Source organism: Lynx rufus, unplaced genomic scaffold (assembly GCF_022079265.1).
Source record: "Lynx rufus isolate CCGP_SWC_20201006 ecotype Redwood Valley unplaced genomic scaffold, mLynRuf1.p SCAF_11, whole genome shotgun sequence".
NCBI classification, from domain to species: domain Eukaryota; kingdom Metazoa; phylum Chordata; class Mammalia; order Carnivora; family Felidae; genus Lynx; species Lynx rufus.
In genome coordinates this window covers 33,079,029-33,096,116 of record NW_025814825.1, presented here as the reverse complement: position 1 = coordinate 33,096,116, position 17,088 = coordinate 33,079,029, and the positions used below count along the sequence as shown (strand labels likewise).

The following is a 17,088-nucleotide window of genomic DNA, read 5'->3' as shown; positions in this document are numbered from 1 at the left end:
GACTCTTTAATAGTTTGATAATATACTTTCAACCAAAATATACAGACTATGTGTACTTTTAATTATTATTAATTTACCATTCTTGATGTTAGGGAAAACAAGATGTGTAGGTGAACTTCTGTTTTCAGCAGCTTCTTTCTTCTGGTTAACAGTTGAAACAAAACTGCTAAAAGTGGAAATTTGGCCTTTGGATCCTCTGTCCAAACCCTAAAAACAGAAAAGTTAACATTGCAGCACAATTCCCACTGGCTATATTTAAATTATTTTATTGCAGAAATCATAAACACTTATAACAGAGATTTTAATTTGATGATAGATGTATGATAATAGACAAAATATATAACACTGACTTACCTTTTCTAGGACCAAATTGTTTTAAATATACAATGAAAATAGTCATATCATGCTATAAACTGACAGAGTTTGGAAACAGGGGTATTAACAGTATCTTCCTCACAGAGTTACTGTGAGGTTTCACTGAGATAATGCACAGAAAGTAACCGGCATAGCTCCTCGCACAACACGCTCCATTCATGTTAACTGCTCTTTTCATTTTGTATTTAGATAACTCTATTTTTATGAGCTCCACAAATACTATTTCCAATAGGTAACATGCATCTGATACTTCACACATCAATTCATTGAAGGTTTTGTTGTCTTTTGATGCAGCAACTTGAAAAGTTCAGGCAAAAAGATAAACCTTTTATTAGAGTTCATTTCTTTTCAAGCACTGTGACTATACCTTGGGTGTGCCAGAATTTAAAAAGATAATGCTAACATAATAAAGGTCACATGTGAAAAACTCACAGCTAATATCATCCCAAATGGGGAAAAACTGAGAGCTTTTCCTCTACGGTCAGGAACAAGACAGGGATGTGCGCTCTTACCACTTTTATTCAACATAGTACTGGAAGTCCTAGCCTCAGCAATCACGCAACAGAAAGAAACAAAAGACATCCAAATCAGCAGGGAAGAAGTAAAACCTTCACTATTTGCAAAAGACATGATACTATATATAAAAAACCTGAAAGACTCCACCAAAAAAACTGCTAGAACTGAAAAATGAATTCAGAAGTTGCAGGACACAAAATCAACATACAGAAATCTGTTGCATTTCTACACACCAATAATGAAGCAATAGAAAGAGAAATTAAGGGATCGATCCCATTTACAATTGCACCAAAAATAAGAAGATACCTACGAATAAGCCTAATCAAAGAAGTGAAAGCCTCTACTCTGAAAACTACAAAACACTGCTGAAAGAAATTGAAGATGACACAAGGGAATGGAAAGACATTCCATGCTTGTGGACAGGAAGAACAAATATTGTTAAAATGTCTGTACTACCCAAAGCAATCTACATATTTATGCAATCCCTATCAAAACACCAACAGCATTCTTCACAGAGCTAGAACAAACGATCCTAAATTTTGTATGGAACCACAAAAGACCCCAAATAGCCAAAGCAATCTTGAAAAACAAAGCAAAGCTGAAGGAGACACAATTCCAGACTTCAAGAAAACCCAGAAATGAACCCACAACCATATGGTCAATTAATCTTCAACAAAGCAAGAAAGAATATCCAATGGGAAAAAGACTGTCCCTTCAACAAATGGTGCTGGGAAAACTGGACAGCGACATGCAAAAGAATGAAACTGGACCACCTTCTTACACCATATACAAAAATAAATTCAAAATGGATTAAAGACCTAAATGTGAGACAGGAAACCATTAAAATCCTAGATGAGAACACAGGCAGTAACTTCTTTGACATCAGCTGCAGCAACTTCTTTCTAGATATGTCTCCGGAAGGGACGCAAAAGCAAAAATAAGCTATTGGGACTGTATCAAAATAAAAAAGTTTATGCACAGGGAAGAAAATAAACAACAAAACTAAAAGGCAAGCTACAAAATGGGAGAAAATATTTTCAAACAACATATCTGATAAAGGGTTAGTATCTAAAATATATAAAGAATTTCTAAAACTCAGCACCCAAAAAATGAATAATCCAATTTAAAAATGGGCAGAAGACATGAAGAGGCATTTTTCCAAAGAAGACATACTGATGGCCAACAGACACATGAAAAGATGCTCAACAGCACTCAAGATGAAGGAAATGCAGACCAAAACTACAATGAGATACCACCTCACACCTGTTAGAATGGCTACAATTAACAACACAAGAAACAATAGGTGCTGGTGAGATGTGGAGAAAGGGGAACTCTCTTGTACTGTTGCAAACTGGTGCAGCCACTCTGGAAAAGAGTATGGAGGTTCCTCAAAAAGTTAAGGGGCTCCTGGGTGGCTCAGTCAGTTAAGCGTCTGACTTCAGCTCAGGTCATGATCTCACGGGTTGTGGGCTCAAGCCCCGCGTGGGGCTCTGTGCTGACAGCTCAGAGCCTGGAGCCTGCTTCAGATTCTGTGTCTCCCTCTCTCTGCCCCTCCCCCATTTGCATTCTGTCTTTCCTTCAAAAATAAACATTAAAAAAATTTTTTTAAGTTAAAAATAGAACTACCCTACGATCCAGCAACTGCACTATGTATTTACCCAGAGAATACAAAAATACTAATTCAAAGGGGTACCTACACCTTGATGTTTATGGCACATTATCTACAATAGTCAAATTATGGAAAAAGCCCACGTGTCCGTTGATTGATGAATGGATAAAGAAGATGTGGTGTATATATACTAAGGAATATTGCTCCTTTAATTTGTCTTTCAGTTTCTTTTTTTCTTCTCCTCCTTCCTCATTCACCAAACTGACCTCCATTTGCCTTTTCAGAATCAGCTCATATAACATGTAGCAGAAATATTTACAATTACCATGGATTCACGCTCCCACTTTCCCTACTCTTTTACAGACAAGTGGGGCCATCTGACTCATTCTAATGGGGACAAGTAGAAATTTTACTTCCTCATTGCCTAGACTTAGGCTCAGTGAAGACTAATTAGTATTTCTGAGTTAGGATTAGTCTATATAATCCAGCCCATTAAACATATTGCCTAACTAAAGTAGTCTTCTTTTTTTATGTTTATTTATTTATCTTGAGAGAGAGAGAAAGAGAGAGCACATGAGCAGGAAAGGGGCAGAGACAGAGAGAGGGAGAGACAGAATCCCAAGTAGGCTCTGCACAGAGCCTGACACGGGGCTCGATCCCACGAACCATGGGACTATGAACTGGGCTGAAATCAAGAGTCGGATGCTTAACTGACTGAGCCCCCCAGGCACCTCTGTAAAGTAGTTTTCTAATGGATGTAGGATATGAATCTGTTTTCAGAATCATAAACAGGATCATGTAGGGTCTTGTACAAAACCTATGATGTGATGAGTGGCTCAAGAAATGACTATTCCTGTGATAACATAGTAAAATAAGTCATTTATTGAGTACTTGCTATAGGCTTGGTGCTGTATTAAGTACCTTAATATAACATTCCTATGAGGTATGTATTTACACCCCACTTTGTGAATGAGGAAACTGAAGTGCCAAGCCCACAGCCACAAAGCTGGTAAGTGGGGATTCAAACTCTGAATGACTCTGAACTCTCTACCCTTAAATCACCTTATATCAAAGTCTCTCGGTATAGTAGCTATCACTTATTAAGAATCTATCCTGTGACAGTAAGTGTGTTATACCTAACACAGGCTGTTTTCACAACAACCTTTTGTGGCTGACATTATCTTCTTGACTTTTACAGATATATGCTGAATAAAATTCAATAGCTTTAGGAGCAACTCACCTAAGCAGAGGAAATTAACGTTAAAGAGAAAAACTAAGTGTACTTTAAGGAAATATTTGATGTCCCAGCAATCCAGGAAAGACTCAATATTTTATTTTCCTCTTGCTTCCTCTACCCCTTCTCAATAAAAGAAGGTCCCAAAGAACATTGCTCAGTTCATATGTGGAATCTCCAAATAATAAAAAATAACAACTAACTGATCCTATCAATAAAGCCATTTAACAGTTATCAATTCTAATCTCTAGTAGAATTAGAATACAGATTCCCAAGGAGAGAGAAAATTGGATAAAGAGATAAGACAATGATATCCAGGGGCGCCTGGGTGGCTCAGTCGGTTAAGCGGTTAAGCATCCGACTTCGGCTCAGGTCATGATCTCACAGTCTGTGAGTTCGAGCCCCGCGTCAGGCTCTGTGCTGACAGCTCAGAGCCTGGAGCTGCTTCAGATTCTGTGTCCCCCTCTCTCTCTGCCCCTCCCCTGCTCATGCTCTGTCTCTCTCTGTCTCAAAAATAAATAAAAACATTAAAAAAAAAAAGACAGTGATACCCAATATTTTTCTATAAAACAGTCTTAGTAAATTACATAATTTGCATAATCAAATTCACAAAACTAGTATGTTGATTAGGAAAATAAAATAAAAATAAGCTATATATTTAAAAAGTAAATCATTCCTTACTATAAATATTAGGATACTTAAATAAGAATTGTATTAACTACTAGGGCCAAGTTTGCTTATTTGTATGTTTTGTTCTATAGAATATCTTAAAGGATAGTGGGAGCAAATGCCAAATTTGATGCACTATATATTTCATTTACACATAGTAAGCAATATAAGTAACCAATTTGTAAAATGAGATCAATGAATGGCCTCTCAATAATGGAGCTTTGTTAACTTAGCTTTAAATATCTCTAATAAGTTAATATGCAAAGGAAGGTTTTTGTTTTTTCCACTGATAACTGTCAAAGATAGCCGTTATTTTAAGACTTAGCAATAGTAGGATTTAGGGAGCAGTGTGGTTGAAATAGAGAATCAGGAGGGGAGAATGGCCCAGTAAGATGAGACTGGAAAAGCAGGCAGAACCATATCATGAAGGCTTCAGGCTATGGAGTAGAGATGATGTGCTGGAAGGAGAAAGGGAAAAATCACTGAGGACTTCTAAGCAGGGAGTGACAGGATCATATCTGTATCTTAGAAAAATCACTCTTGTCGGCAGTGTAGGCAAGAGGCTGAAGGGAATAATACTAGAAGCTAAACCAGGCCTATCGGAGGAAATCTGAAGTCTGAACCAAGGAAGTCTGAACCAGGACAACAGGAACAGGGAAAGAAGAGGCATGGAGGGCTGGGCCAAAACAATGGCAAAACGTAACAGCTATTTCAGTTCCAAATGTGAAGCATAATGAGAATCACAGAACTCTTCCATAAATTACAAAATAAATAAGGAATGTAAAATGCTCTATTTCAAATTTCAGGAGAACAGGCATACTTTGACAACTCACCAAAAACTTGAAAATTCTAGACTGGGTTTTATAAGACTATGATTCATGAGTGACCGGAAAAGGAATCAATGCTCGCTGCTAGGCAAAAGCATGTTTCTCATGTCAAGATAATGGATATTTTACTAATTGACAGGGTTATCATTATGCCACTGTGTGTAGCCATTGTTATGCACAACTAATATAAGGGCAGAACTGTGGGAAATACAGGCACACCTTTTGTTATGCTTTACTTTATCCTTTTTCACAGATACTGCATTTTTACAAATTGAAGGTTTGTGGCAACTGCATCAAGGAAGTCTATCAGCACCATTTTTCCAATAACATTTGCTTACTTTGTGTCTCTGTGCCACATTTTGATAAGTCTTGCAATATTTCAAACTTTCTCATTATTATTATGGTGATCTGTAATCAGTGATCTTTGGTATAATTGTTTTGATCTATTGTAATTGTTTTGGGGCACCACAAACCATGCCCATATAAGATGGGAAATTTAATTGATAAATGTGTGTGTTCTGATTGTTTCATGGATTGGCCTATCTCCCATCTCCCTCCCTCTCTTTGGGCCTCCCGGTCTCCTGAGAAACAACAATATTGAAATTAGGCCAACTAATAACCCTACAATGGCTTCTAAGTGCTCAAGTGAAGGCAAGACTTGCATATCTCACTTTAAATCAAAAGCCAGAAGTGATTCTGCTTAGTGAAGAAGGTATTTTGATGCATGAAATAAGCTGAAAATTAGGCCTGTTGCACCAAACAGCCAGGTTGAAAATGCAAAGGAAAAGTTCTTGAAGGAAATTAAAAGTGCTACTCCCATGAACACATGAATGATAAAAAAGCAAAACAGCTTTGCAGTTGATATGAAAAAAGGTCTAGTGATCTGGACGGAAGATCAGAGCAGCCACAACATTCCCTTCAACTAAAGCCTAATCCAGAGCAAGGCCCTAACTCTCTACAATTCCATGAAGACTGAGAGAGGTGAGGAAGCTGCAGGAGAAAAGGTAAAAGCTAGCAGAGGTTGGTTCATGAGGTTTAAAGAAAGAAGCTGTCTCCATAACATAAAAGTGCAACGTAAAACAGCAAGTGCTGATGTAGAAGCTGCAGCAGGCTATCCAGAAGATCTAGCTAAGATAATTCATGAAGGTGGCTGCACTAAACAACAGATTTTTCAGTGTAGACGTAACAGCCTCCTATTGGAAGAAGATTCATCTAAAACTTTCACAGAAAGGAGAAGTTAATGCCTGGTTTCAAAAGACAGGCTCTCTTCTAGGAGCTAATGCAGCCGGTGATTCTAACTTGAAGCCAATGCTCATTGACCATTCTGGAAATTCTAGGGCCCTTAAGAATTATGCTAAGTCTACTCTCCCGGTGCTCTATAAATGGAATAACAAAGCCTGAGTGACAGCACATCTGTTTACAATATGGTTTACTGAGTATTTTAAGCCCACTGCTGAGACCTACTATTCAGAATAAAAAAGATGCATTTCAAAATATTACTGCTCATTGACAAGGCACCTGGTCACTCAGGAACTCTGATGAAGATGTACAAGGCATCGAATATTGTTTCCACACCTACTAACACAACATTCTACAGCTCATATATCAAGGAGTCATTTTGACTTCTAAGTCATATTTAAAAAATACATTTCATGAAACTATAGCTGCCATAGACAGGATTACCTCTGATAGGCCTGGGCAAAGTCAACCGAAAACCTTCTGGAAAGGATTTACCATTCCAGATGATATTAAGAACATTTGTGACTAATGGGAAGAGGTCAAAATATCAGTATTCACAGGAGTTTGGAAGAAGTTGACTCCAACCCTCATGGGAGGACTTTGAGGGGCCCAGGACTTCACTGGAGGGAGATGTGGTGGAAAGAGCAAGAGAACTGGAATCAGAAGTGGAGCCCAAAGGTGGGACTGAACGGCTGCAATCTCACGATAAAACTTGAACAGGTGAGGAGTTGCTTCTTATGGATGAGTAAAGAAAGTGGTTTCTTTTTTTTTTTTAATTTTTTTTCAACGTTTTTTTATTTATTTTTGGGACAGAGAGAGACAGAGCATGAACGGGCGAGGGGCAGAGAGAGAGGGAGACACAGAATCGGAAACAGGCTCCAGGCTCCGAGCCATCAGCCCGGAGCCCGACGCGGGGCTCGAACTCACGGACCGCGAGATCGTGACCTGGCTGAAGTCGGACGCTTAACCGACTGCGCCACCCAGGCGCCCCAAGAAAGTGGTTTCTTGATGGAATCAACTCCTGGTGAAGATTGTTGAAATGTCAAGAAAGGATTTAGATTATTACGAAAACTTAGTTGATAAAGCAGCAGCAGGGTTTGAGACAAATGACTCTCATTTTGAAAGAAATTCTACTGTGGGTAAATGCTATCGACCAGCATCAGAGGCCGCAGAGAAATCATTTGTGAAAGAAAAGCCAATCGATGCAGCAAACTTCACTGTTGTCTTAAGAAACTGCCACAGACACCCCAACCTCAAGGCAAGACTTGGGTTCTTGGGTGGCTCAGTTGGTTGAGTGTCTGACTCTTCATTCTGGCTCATGGGATTGAGCCCCATGTTGGGCTCCACACTGAGTGTGGGATTCTCACTCTTCCTCTGCCCTTCTCCCCATCCTTTAAAGAAAATAAGTAAAAAGGCTTTTCTTAAAAAAAAAACAAGGCAAGACCCTCCACCACGAAAAAGATTACAACTCACTGAAAGCTCCAATGATGGTTAGCATTTTTTAGCAATAAAGTATTTTTAATTAAGGTATGTGTATTGATTTTTAGATATTATGCTTTTATACACTTAATAAGCTATAGTATAGTGTCAACATAATTTTATAGGCACCGGGAAACCAAAAAATTCATTTGACTCACTTTATTGCAATATTTGCTTTATCGCAGTGCCCTAGAACTCAACCTACAGTATCTCTGAGGCATGTATGATTAAGCTGACAAAGAAGAGAAGGAGTCAACAGCCAAAGAGATACGAAATCCAAGAAAAGGTGATGTGTTAAAAACTAAGGGAGGATAAAGTTTCAAGAAAAAAGTGATCAACGATGTTAAATGATGGAGAGTGGTTAGGTCTGAAATGAGCCTACTAGAATGAGCAAGTGTGAAATCTAGGGGACACTGGAGACAACAAATTCAGGGAAGGCAGTGGCAGAAACTATATGAAATGGACTGGTGAATGAATGGGAAATTTGGGATGTAGGCAATGAGCAGGGATTGCTCTGTCCAGAAGCTTCATAGCAGGGGAGAAAGGCCAGTGGCTGGAAAGGTACAAAGGTTTGAGGGAAGATACACCGAGCATGTTTCATGGCTGCCAAATCCAATGTTTGCTTCTGTTGACCCCATAACATTACTGCTATTCTTTGTGCAGGAATGGCCAAGGATGGGAGCGGAGACAGGCACTCAACCAAAAGGCAGCCATCTGTAGCCTACGTGGCTACACATTAGGTTACCTGACATAAAGGGCATCGATGCTTCCTAGCATTTCATCAGAAGGTCTTTCCAGATTTCAGATAAAGGAATATGGAAAAGAGAGCCCAGCCAAGAGTAAGAGAACAGCAGAGGCACAGAAAGTTGCCAGTCTCTCTTCCACTTTGCTTTCTGGTTCTGATATGCATGCATGTATCATTGCAATAAACCCCCTTTTTCTTTTCTTTTTTAAAAACTTTTTAATGTTTATTTTTGAGAGAGAGAGACAGAGCGTGAGTGGGGGAGAGGCAGAGAGAAAGGGAGACACTGAATCCGAAGCAGGCTCCAGGCTCCAAACTGGAGCCCAATGTGGCACTCAAATCCATGAACTGCGAGATCATGACCTGAACCGAAGTCGGATGCTTAACTGACTGAGCCACCCAGGCGTCCCCCACCTTTTTCAAAAAGGAGGCATATTTGGCCTTACTTTCTGCTCCTTCTAATCAAAAAACCTTAAATGAAATGAAAAAAAAAATCCTTGGTCTCGTAAGTCTCTCATTTGTAAGACAGCTGTGTTCTTGATACCTTATACTTAGATGACATGGGATAAATCGTGGACCGTTTTACAGGTTGACAGTACACTACAGATTAACAACAGCCAACTCTCAAAACAGCCGCTGCCCCACACTCTTGTCCAAGACATAAGAGAACTCTTACACGAAACCAATACTTTCATGAGAAGAAACAGGGCAGCATATTGTGCCATGTAAACTAAAAATCAGAGAATCAACTCAACAAGCTATTGGGTATTAACTGACATCAAACATCAGACTAAATTAAAGGTTAGAGATCATTACTTTTTGAGTCATCTAAGAATTGGATCTACCACAATTATTACATCTGGTTTCGTGAGGAGTTTCGGAAATGCGATCTGTGAGTCCTACAGAAGGAGAACATTAAGGATGAAGTCCTGGAATGTGGCCAGCCTGCAAACAGTGGGCTGGATGTGTTGAAGAACACAGAGTAGCAGGATACCCAACCAGCTGTTACAGATTGAAGATAAGCACAAATGGGGGGGGGGGGCAGGGAACAGCAAGAATTCATTGAGGAAAAAACTCAAAATATTTAAACCTGGTATAGCAAATAATAGATTTGACTCTCTAGGCAGAGGCAACTGTGAGTTCAACGAACAGCAGAAAAATTTTTACGCAGTAATTATATAACTAATCAAAGATTACATTTCACAAGTACCTAACATTGACCTCAGTGGTCTCTATAATCACAAGCAATTTCAAAAAATGGAAATAAAAAATACTTAGACAAATAGACAAAAACTGCTCTGCTCCTGTTAACATATAATACTGTCAACTTTATTTTAAATTTTATTTTAATACAAATTCCTATTTTCAACTTTTACTGAGGAACAAAATACCCGAGTTAAATTTCTGTTTTCTTTACCATATTTCTCATCAGATACTAATAAAAAGGACATTCATAGTTTTCCATAATAGCTTTTGTGCTGAATACCAAGTTCCACCATATTCAAGATTGTGATAAAATTTACCTTGCTCATCCTCTAATCCCCAAAAGCTGCTGTACAATATAAAACATTTTTGTTCACATTCTAAACCAATCATTGATAAAATAATCCTTGCTGGCTCTGTTTCACCATGAAACATTTTTAAGCCATAGCATCTCACCACTATGTTAGACTGAATTAAAATTGAATTTCTCTATCTACAAAACTCATTATTCATTCATAACATGATTCAACCTACTAGTTTTGTGAACAAGCTGGAAATGCTTGCATTTTAAACTGTATCAAGTGAAAATTAATGTTACATTCTAGCTATTTAGATGGGTCAACTGGCCGAAATTTTACTCACCGAAGAGACCAACACTGCAAATGTACAGCTAGATGAACTTGACACAGAGCTCCGCGGATACGTAAGCTCTGGATGTAGAGCTGTCGCAGGGGTCCAGTCAACAGGACATGCTAGATTACATTCAGTATCGTCTATCTGACATGTACATGATGTATTTTAGAAAATGCTCCATACAATAAACAACATCTGGACATTCTAAAATGTGCAATAACACTTCGTTAGTTAGAAAACACACTTATGTAGAATACCTGTCATCAATAATGCCAAATAAAGAACCAAGGGAATTCAACCTGTGTCTCCAACTTTCTGGTCTCAGAATCCCTTTACCCTCTTAAAAATTATTGCATGTATTAATTCCTTTTAAGAGAACAATAAACCCGTTTGTGGAAAATATTATTTTCCCAAACAAACAAACCTCTTAGTGAGAAGAGTGCCATTGTTTTGCATTTTGCAAATCTATTTTTTAACATCTGATTTCACAGAAGACAGCTGGATTCTTCTACCTGCTTCTGTGTTCAATTTGTTGCGATATCAAGTGTCATGTATCCTCTAGAAAACTACGCTCTACACTCCGATGCTACACTTAGTATCACCATAGAAGTAGTTTCCACCTCATGTATCTCTATAAGGAGGAGGAGGAGGACACTCTGAGGATTGCAACAATAGGCATTCAAACTAAGAATGAATTTAAGGAATCTTGGGAGGACAAGAAGATATTCTCTAGATCTGCACTGTTTAATATGCCCATTTGCTGGAGCATATACTACATTTGCTAGAGGGAGCTACTGAGTACTTGAAATGTGCTAGTCCAAACAGATATCTATGAAGTATAAAATACACAATTTTCAAAGACTTAGTACAAAAGAGAGGCAAAGTCTCTCAGGAAGTGTCTATATTGGTTAAATACCGAAGTGTAAGTTTCTGGATATGTTGAGCTAAATAAAATATATTATTAAAAGTAACTTTTCCTCTTTATTTTTACTCTTTTTAATGTAGCTATTAGAAAGTTTTTAATTACATGTGTGGTTCACATTATATTTCTATTCGACAGAGCTGATCCAGACAGATGAAAACATACTTTCCTAAACTAGACTCAATACAACATACAACCTTAGGAAAAAGAAAAGAACTATTATTCTGATTCAGAATATCCCTGCATCACTTTTGGATGAAGGGCTTTGCTGGAAAAGTGGTAAATATAAATGCAGTATAAAATAGACTATAGAAAAAGAACGAAAGATTATCTAAATGGATAAAAACTGAGTTTCTTGCATTGGTGATTTCTGATATGCATGTAGGAATAATAGCAATCTATACTTTGGGCCATGCCTCACTGAAATTTATTTTTCAAATCCAAGGATAAATATTTCAGCAACAGTTTAAGTGCTCCTAAGGTAATGCATGTATCATTCAGTATTAAGGAGTCCGGGGACTACCTATCATGCATAGAAAAACTTTACAAAAGATTAAGTGACTTTCTATGATACTGAGCAAAGGTCACTGTATCAAAAGGCAGGTGAACATATGTACATTTATATGTTTTAAGTTAATGGGGCGCCTGGGTGGTTCAGTCGATTAAGGGTCTGACCCTTGATTTTGGTTCAGGCCATGATCTCATGGTTTGTGAGTTCAAGCCCCATGTCAGGCTCTGTGCTGACAGCTCAGAGCCTGGAGCCTGCTTCGGATTCTGTGTTTCCCTCTCTCTCTGCCCCTCCCCTGTTCTTTCCCTCTCTCAAAAATAAACATTAAATTTTTTTATATGTTTAAGTTAAAATAAAAAGCATTTAAGATTCTCTGCTTTATCATTTTTTTTTTTTTTTAATAGAAACTGACCTAAACCACCAGTTAGGGACACATCAGATGAGAGGCCTCAATTGTATTTAGTCTACAAAGGAGACTATTTTAAGCCCTGTTACTGGATAAAGACATTTTGTTTTTCTTTTTTTGTTTTTTTTTTTTCACAGTTCCCTATTAGGATGCTGCGTTATAAAATCAAAAGTGCTAACTTTGCTCTATAGCCTTCTATTAAGATGTGAAAAGTTAGCTACTTGCAAGGTGTGAACTTCCCTCCCAAACTAAGTAGCACCAGTCCAAGTGGAATTGCTTTTCTTAAGTGACATAAACCAATTCTTTCAAAGGAGACTAGGAATAAGGATGTGGATTCTGAAACAAAATCTTGACACCAGAAAAGTCACAATGCAATTAATTAATCTTATAAATAACTGAAAAGTAATCCGACTTAATATAAAAGAAAGGTTAGTCCTGAAGCTCAGAAAATTCAGTATTCACTTATCAGGAAAGCAAGGTGGCATGGGAAATTTTATTCACATATCTTACAACATAGGAATAGAAAAAAATTTTTTCATCAACAGATTATCTTTATACAGTAAAATACTACTTTTAAAATGTCTGATTTGATGCAATCGCAATTCCTCAACCAATTTGCTATTCTTTAATAAAAACATGTGGATCAAAAGCAAGGTAATTTGAAAGAGAGCTCTTTTTAATGACTAGGCTCAGACTTCAGACAGACTTTTCAATTCAGTTGAATTAGTAAAATTTCAATAATTTCTAATTTTAAAATTTTTAAAAAATGTTTTATTTATTTTTGAGAGAGAGAGACAGAGTACGAGCAGGGGAGAGGCAGAGAGAGCAAGAGACAGAATCCACAAAGCAGGCTCCAGGCTCCCAGCTGTCAGCACAGAGCCCTACATGGGGCTCCGACCCATGAACCACAGGATCATGAGACCTGAGCCGAAGTCGGACACTTAACTGACGGAGCCACCCAGGCACCCCAATAATTTCTATTTTTTTTTTTTAATTTTTTTTTTCAACGTTTATTTATTTTTGGGACAGAGAGAGACAGAGCATGAACAGGGGAGGGGCAGAGAGAGAGGGAGACACAGAATCGGAAACAGGCTCCAGGCTCTGAGCCATGAGCCCAGAGCCTGACGCGGGGCTCGAACTCACGGACCGCGAGATCGTGACCTGGCTGAAGTCGGACGCTTAACCGACTGCGCCACCCAGGCGCCCCAATAATTTCTATTTTTAAGAGGCATATTCATTTACTACAATCATTCCCCCAAAGATGTTTTTCGATTGCATACCAAAATGTCACTAAGTTACAAATATCAACTTAGGAACAACTTGTTATGCATATAAGGCGTAGCAGTCTAACATTTTTGCAAGGCAAGACCAGAGAAAAAGTAGGGAAATCAAAGCTTCCCAGAGCCTTCTCAGCTCCACCTACTTCCTCACTTGTCTTCTGTTGATCCTTCTCTACTCTCTCTTCCTCAACTCAAACTCAAAATAAGTTAATTTCCAAACACTCTGCCAAAACAAGCTGCTGCTCTGGCAACACTAGCTGTATCCCTTTGTGAAGCTATTTCTTTTCCTCTCCAAAAAGAAATTCACGTGAACCCAGGCATACACCAGCCCTGAAGAGTTCAGAGGACGCGTGAGGTCCTTTAATTCAGTGTGTGTGAGTGTCTGTGTGTGTCTGTGTGTGTGTGGTGTCTACGCACAGAAGGAAAGGAGAAAGAAGACAGGGTGGTACGGGGCTGGAGGCTTGATACACAAAGTTGTGAAGGAGAGTACCAAAGCCACAGGATGGACTTAGAAAGGGCTGGCTGGCTTACAAACAGCTTTCCAGCGACAGATGTTGGTTTGCAAATAATAATATTAATAATAATATCATCCAACATTTATTCAGCTCACTTTGTCAAGCCTCTTTCCTAAATGCTTTTTGTGTATTAATTTAGTCTTCTCATTTCCCCTGTGAAGAAGATTCAGAATCATATAAGGCACTTTTGGAGGTTCCCTGGTTCACAACGCACAACGACCACTTTTCTCCATATTTTCTCTTGTTAAATATAGTCAAATTACTCACGTCCTAACATTCTGAATTAGGTATGAATGAGAGAATAAGCAGGCAACTACATAATGGCTGTGCAGTTAAAAAAATTGACAAACAGACTTTACAACCCACTCAAAATTAGAGACACCCTGGATATGTGTTTATATAGCTATAGCCCTTCCTTTTTACATCGCAAGACTCTCAGATTATTTTTCTCTAATTAGACTGCTTTATTTTACATAGAAGTTAATGATATATTCACACCATCACGAAAACTGACACTATCAGATATCCTTGAACACATCTTTCTCTTCCATAATAGTTCTATCTCCAGTAACAAAATTTTGAACAAACCTGTCACTGGACCATAACCTCTTTTCAAAAATAACAAATACTGCTGAAGGTGCAGGTTTTTTGAACCACACTGCCCCTCACCAGCAATATAGTATGTGGAAAGAGCATACTATAGAGTTTTTGAGTCAGAAACATCTCAATTTTAAAACCAACTCTGCTCCTAATCGGCCATTTTACCCTCCAGCAAGGAACAGGTAACCTCTCTGACTCTCAGATTCCTTTTCTGTGAAATAAGAAGATTATCTTCCTCACCATCACAGTGGTTGTGGTGACTGTTTTTGGTTGCAATCTGACTAAACAAGAGACACAGGGAAAATGCTTAGTGTAGAGTAGGTACTCAAATACTAGCTATTATTTATATGACTTATGTGTATTAAGCATACACATATATGATGTATTTTTGTATTATCTGTTGTTTATTCAATTGCTTAAAACACCTTCGGCACCACAGCCTTCACTCTTTCCTGTCTCACCTCTTGTTTAGAACAAGATGGACAAAGGGCACAAGGTTCTCCATATGTTAGATTGTTCCGAACACTAGATGGGACAGAGTTTATGTGAGTTTATACACATCATTTGGAATGATGTTGGCTGGATTACCTTTTTATGTAAACATGTTTCTCTGAGAGAACCTGTCTGGAAACTGCAGAATCCTTTTATGTATCAATCTTCCTTCTTTTTCATTCTGTTGTCTAATAAGGTTCCACATCACGCGGGTTCCTCCATCCCTTACCCTTATCACATGGCCACCACCTGAGTGGATGCACCTGTCATCTTGGGTACCGACTACAAAGCTCCTTCCTTTACACTCTTCCTCCTCCTGTCCATGCTATTGCTAATCACCACCATGGATTTCATTATGTCATTCATTCTCTATTTAAGCAACTCCAGTGGCTTCCCACTAACCATGGACCAAAAAAAAAAAAAAAAAAAAAGTCCATACTTCTGTGCCTAGTGATCTGGCTCCAGCCCCCATGCAATCTTACTTACCTCCCACAAGTTCCCAGCACGCTTCCATTGGACTCGCTGTATGGCTCCCTAATGCTTCTCTGTAAGCCTTGTTCATGTTGTTTTCCCCACTGGAGTACTTTTCCCACTTTCTTTTGCCCATCCAAATCCTATCATCCTTCAATGGCCAGCCAGCTTAAATAATTACCTTTACTTCCAGGCCTTTCTTCACAGTTCTGCACACATTGATTTCCTTACTCTGGTCTCCTATGGGGCAAATTGTTTCTATGGCTCACTGTGACTTCTACACATTGCTTTGCTTTGTTATGTTTCTATGTGTTAGCCCTGCCTACCCCAAGGCAGGAATGTTTTTAAACCTTGTTTTTATGTTTTCTTAGCATCTAGCCCAAAGCTAAACATAATAGGTGTTTAATAACTGGTAGTTACATTTTGGCTAGTGGTTCCACTAAGCCCATTTATACACACCTCATACAATGTGTACAAACTTCTCATTCCTGCTACTGATTTCCTATCAAATCTTCTCCACAAACTTTGTGCTTTCCCTCAAAACCTTCCCTCACCTTCCACCTACTTGACAAGTCTCCTGGCCCTCACTGTGGGCAAACTTCTCTTTGAAATCCTAAACTGATTTCCCCATTTCCCTTCACCTTCTTGACGTGATTAAAGCTAACTCTTGCTAGAATCCATTCCACTCCTTGCCACCCTATCCTGTGGAGAACCTCCTCCCTTTTCCTGTTCATCTGATTTAAATGTTGAAGTAGACAGTCAAACTCATCCTCACCACCACTCATTTCTGCTCTTCCTTTGACCACTTTCTTCTCCCCCATTCACCATATTTTTCTAACTTCCGTTAGCAACTATAGTAGCAACTAATTTGCAATACTCTCCTCCACTCTAATCCATCAGTCTCAGCAGATTCAGTGTTCACACCACCAGCCTTTCGTATCCACGCACTATTTCCAATTCCTTGGGCTCCTCACCTCTGCAGATCTGCACGACCTCGCCACACAAACCACGCACCTTGATGGTTCTCTCAGGGCTCTATCCTGAGCCTCTCGAGCATCCTAGAGCCACTTTAACCACCTTTTCTCTCAGTTCTCCCACCACCCCTGATTTCTGCTGCGCCTCATTCATTTAATCCCTACCTTTCACCAGTCCATTTCAAATACTGCTCTACAAACTAAGTAGACTTGAAGCAATGCAGTTAAAACACAGATTCCATGGAGCCCTTAATTCAGTACATAAAGCATCAATTTTTCAATCTTAGCTACATGTGAGAAGTAAAAAGAAGCCCGAGATTGATTTCACTGGCTTGGATTTGAAACCGGGCAATGATGGCTCTAACAGCTCCCCAGGCAATTCTACGGTGCAACA

At 38.8% G+C, this 17,088-nt stretch overlaps 1 protein-coding gene across 1 annotated transcript in view; it reads right to left on the bottom strand.

Moving 5' to 3' along the window:
* HECTD2 (HECT domain E3 ubiquitin protein ligase 2) overlaps nucleotides 1–17,088 on the bottom strand; it is a 77,930-nt gene that overhangs the window by 58,172 nt on the left and 2,670 nt on the right. The window contains exon 2 of the mRNA XM_047072646.1: nucleotides 78–207. Coding sequence (XP_046928602.1) covers nucleotides 78–207 — 130 coding nt within the window. The remainder of the gene's footprint in view (nucleotides 1–77; nucleotides 208–17,088) is intronic.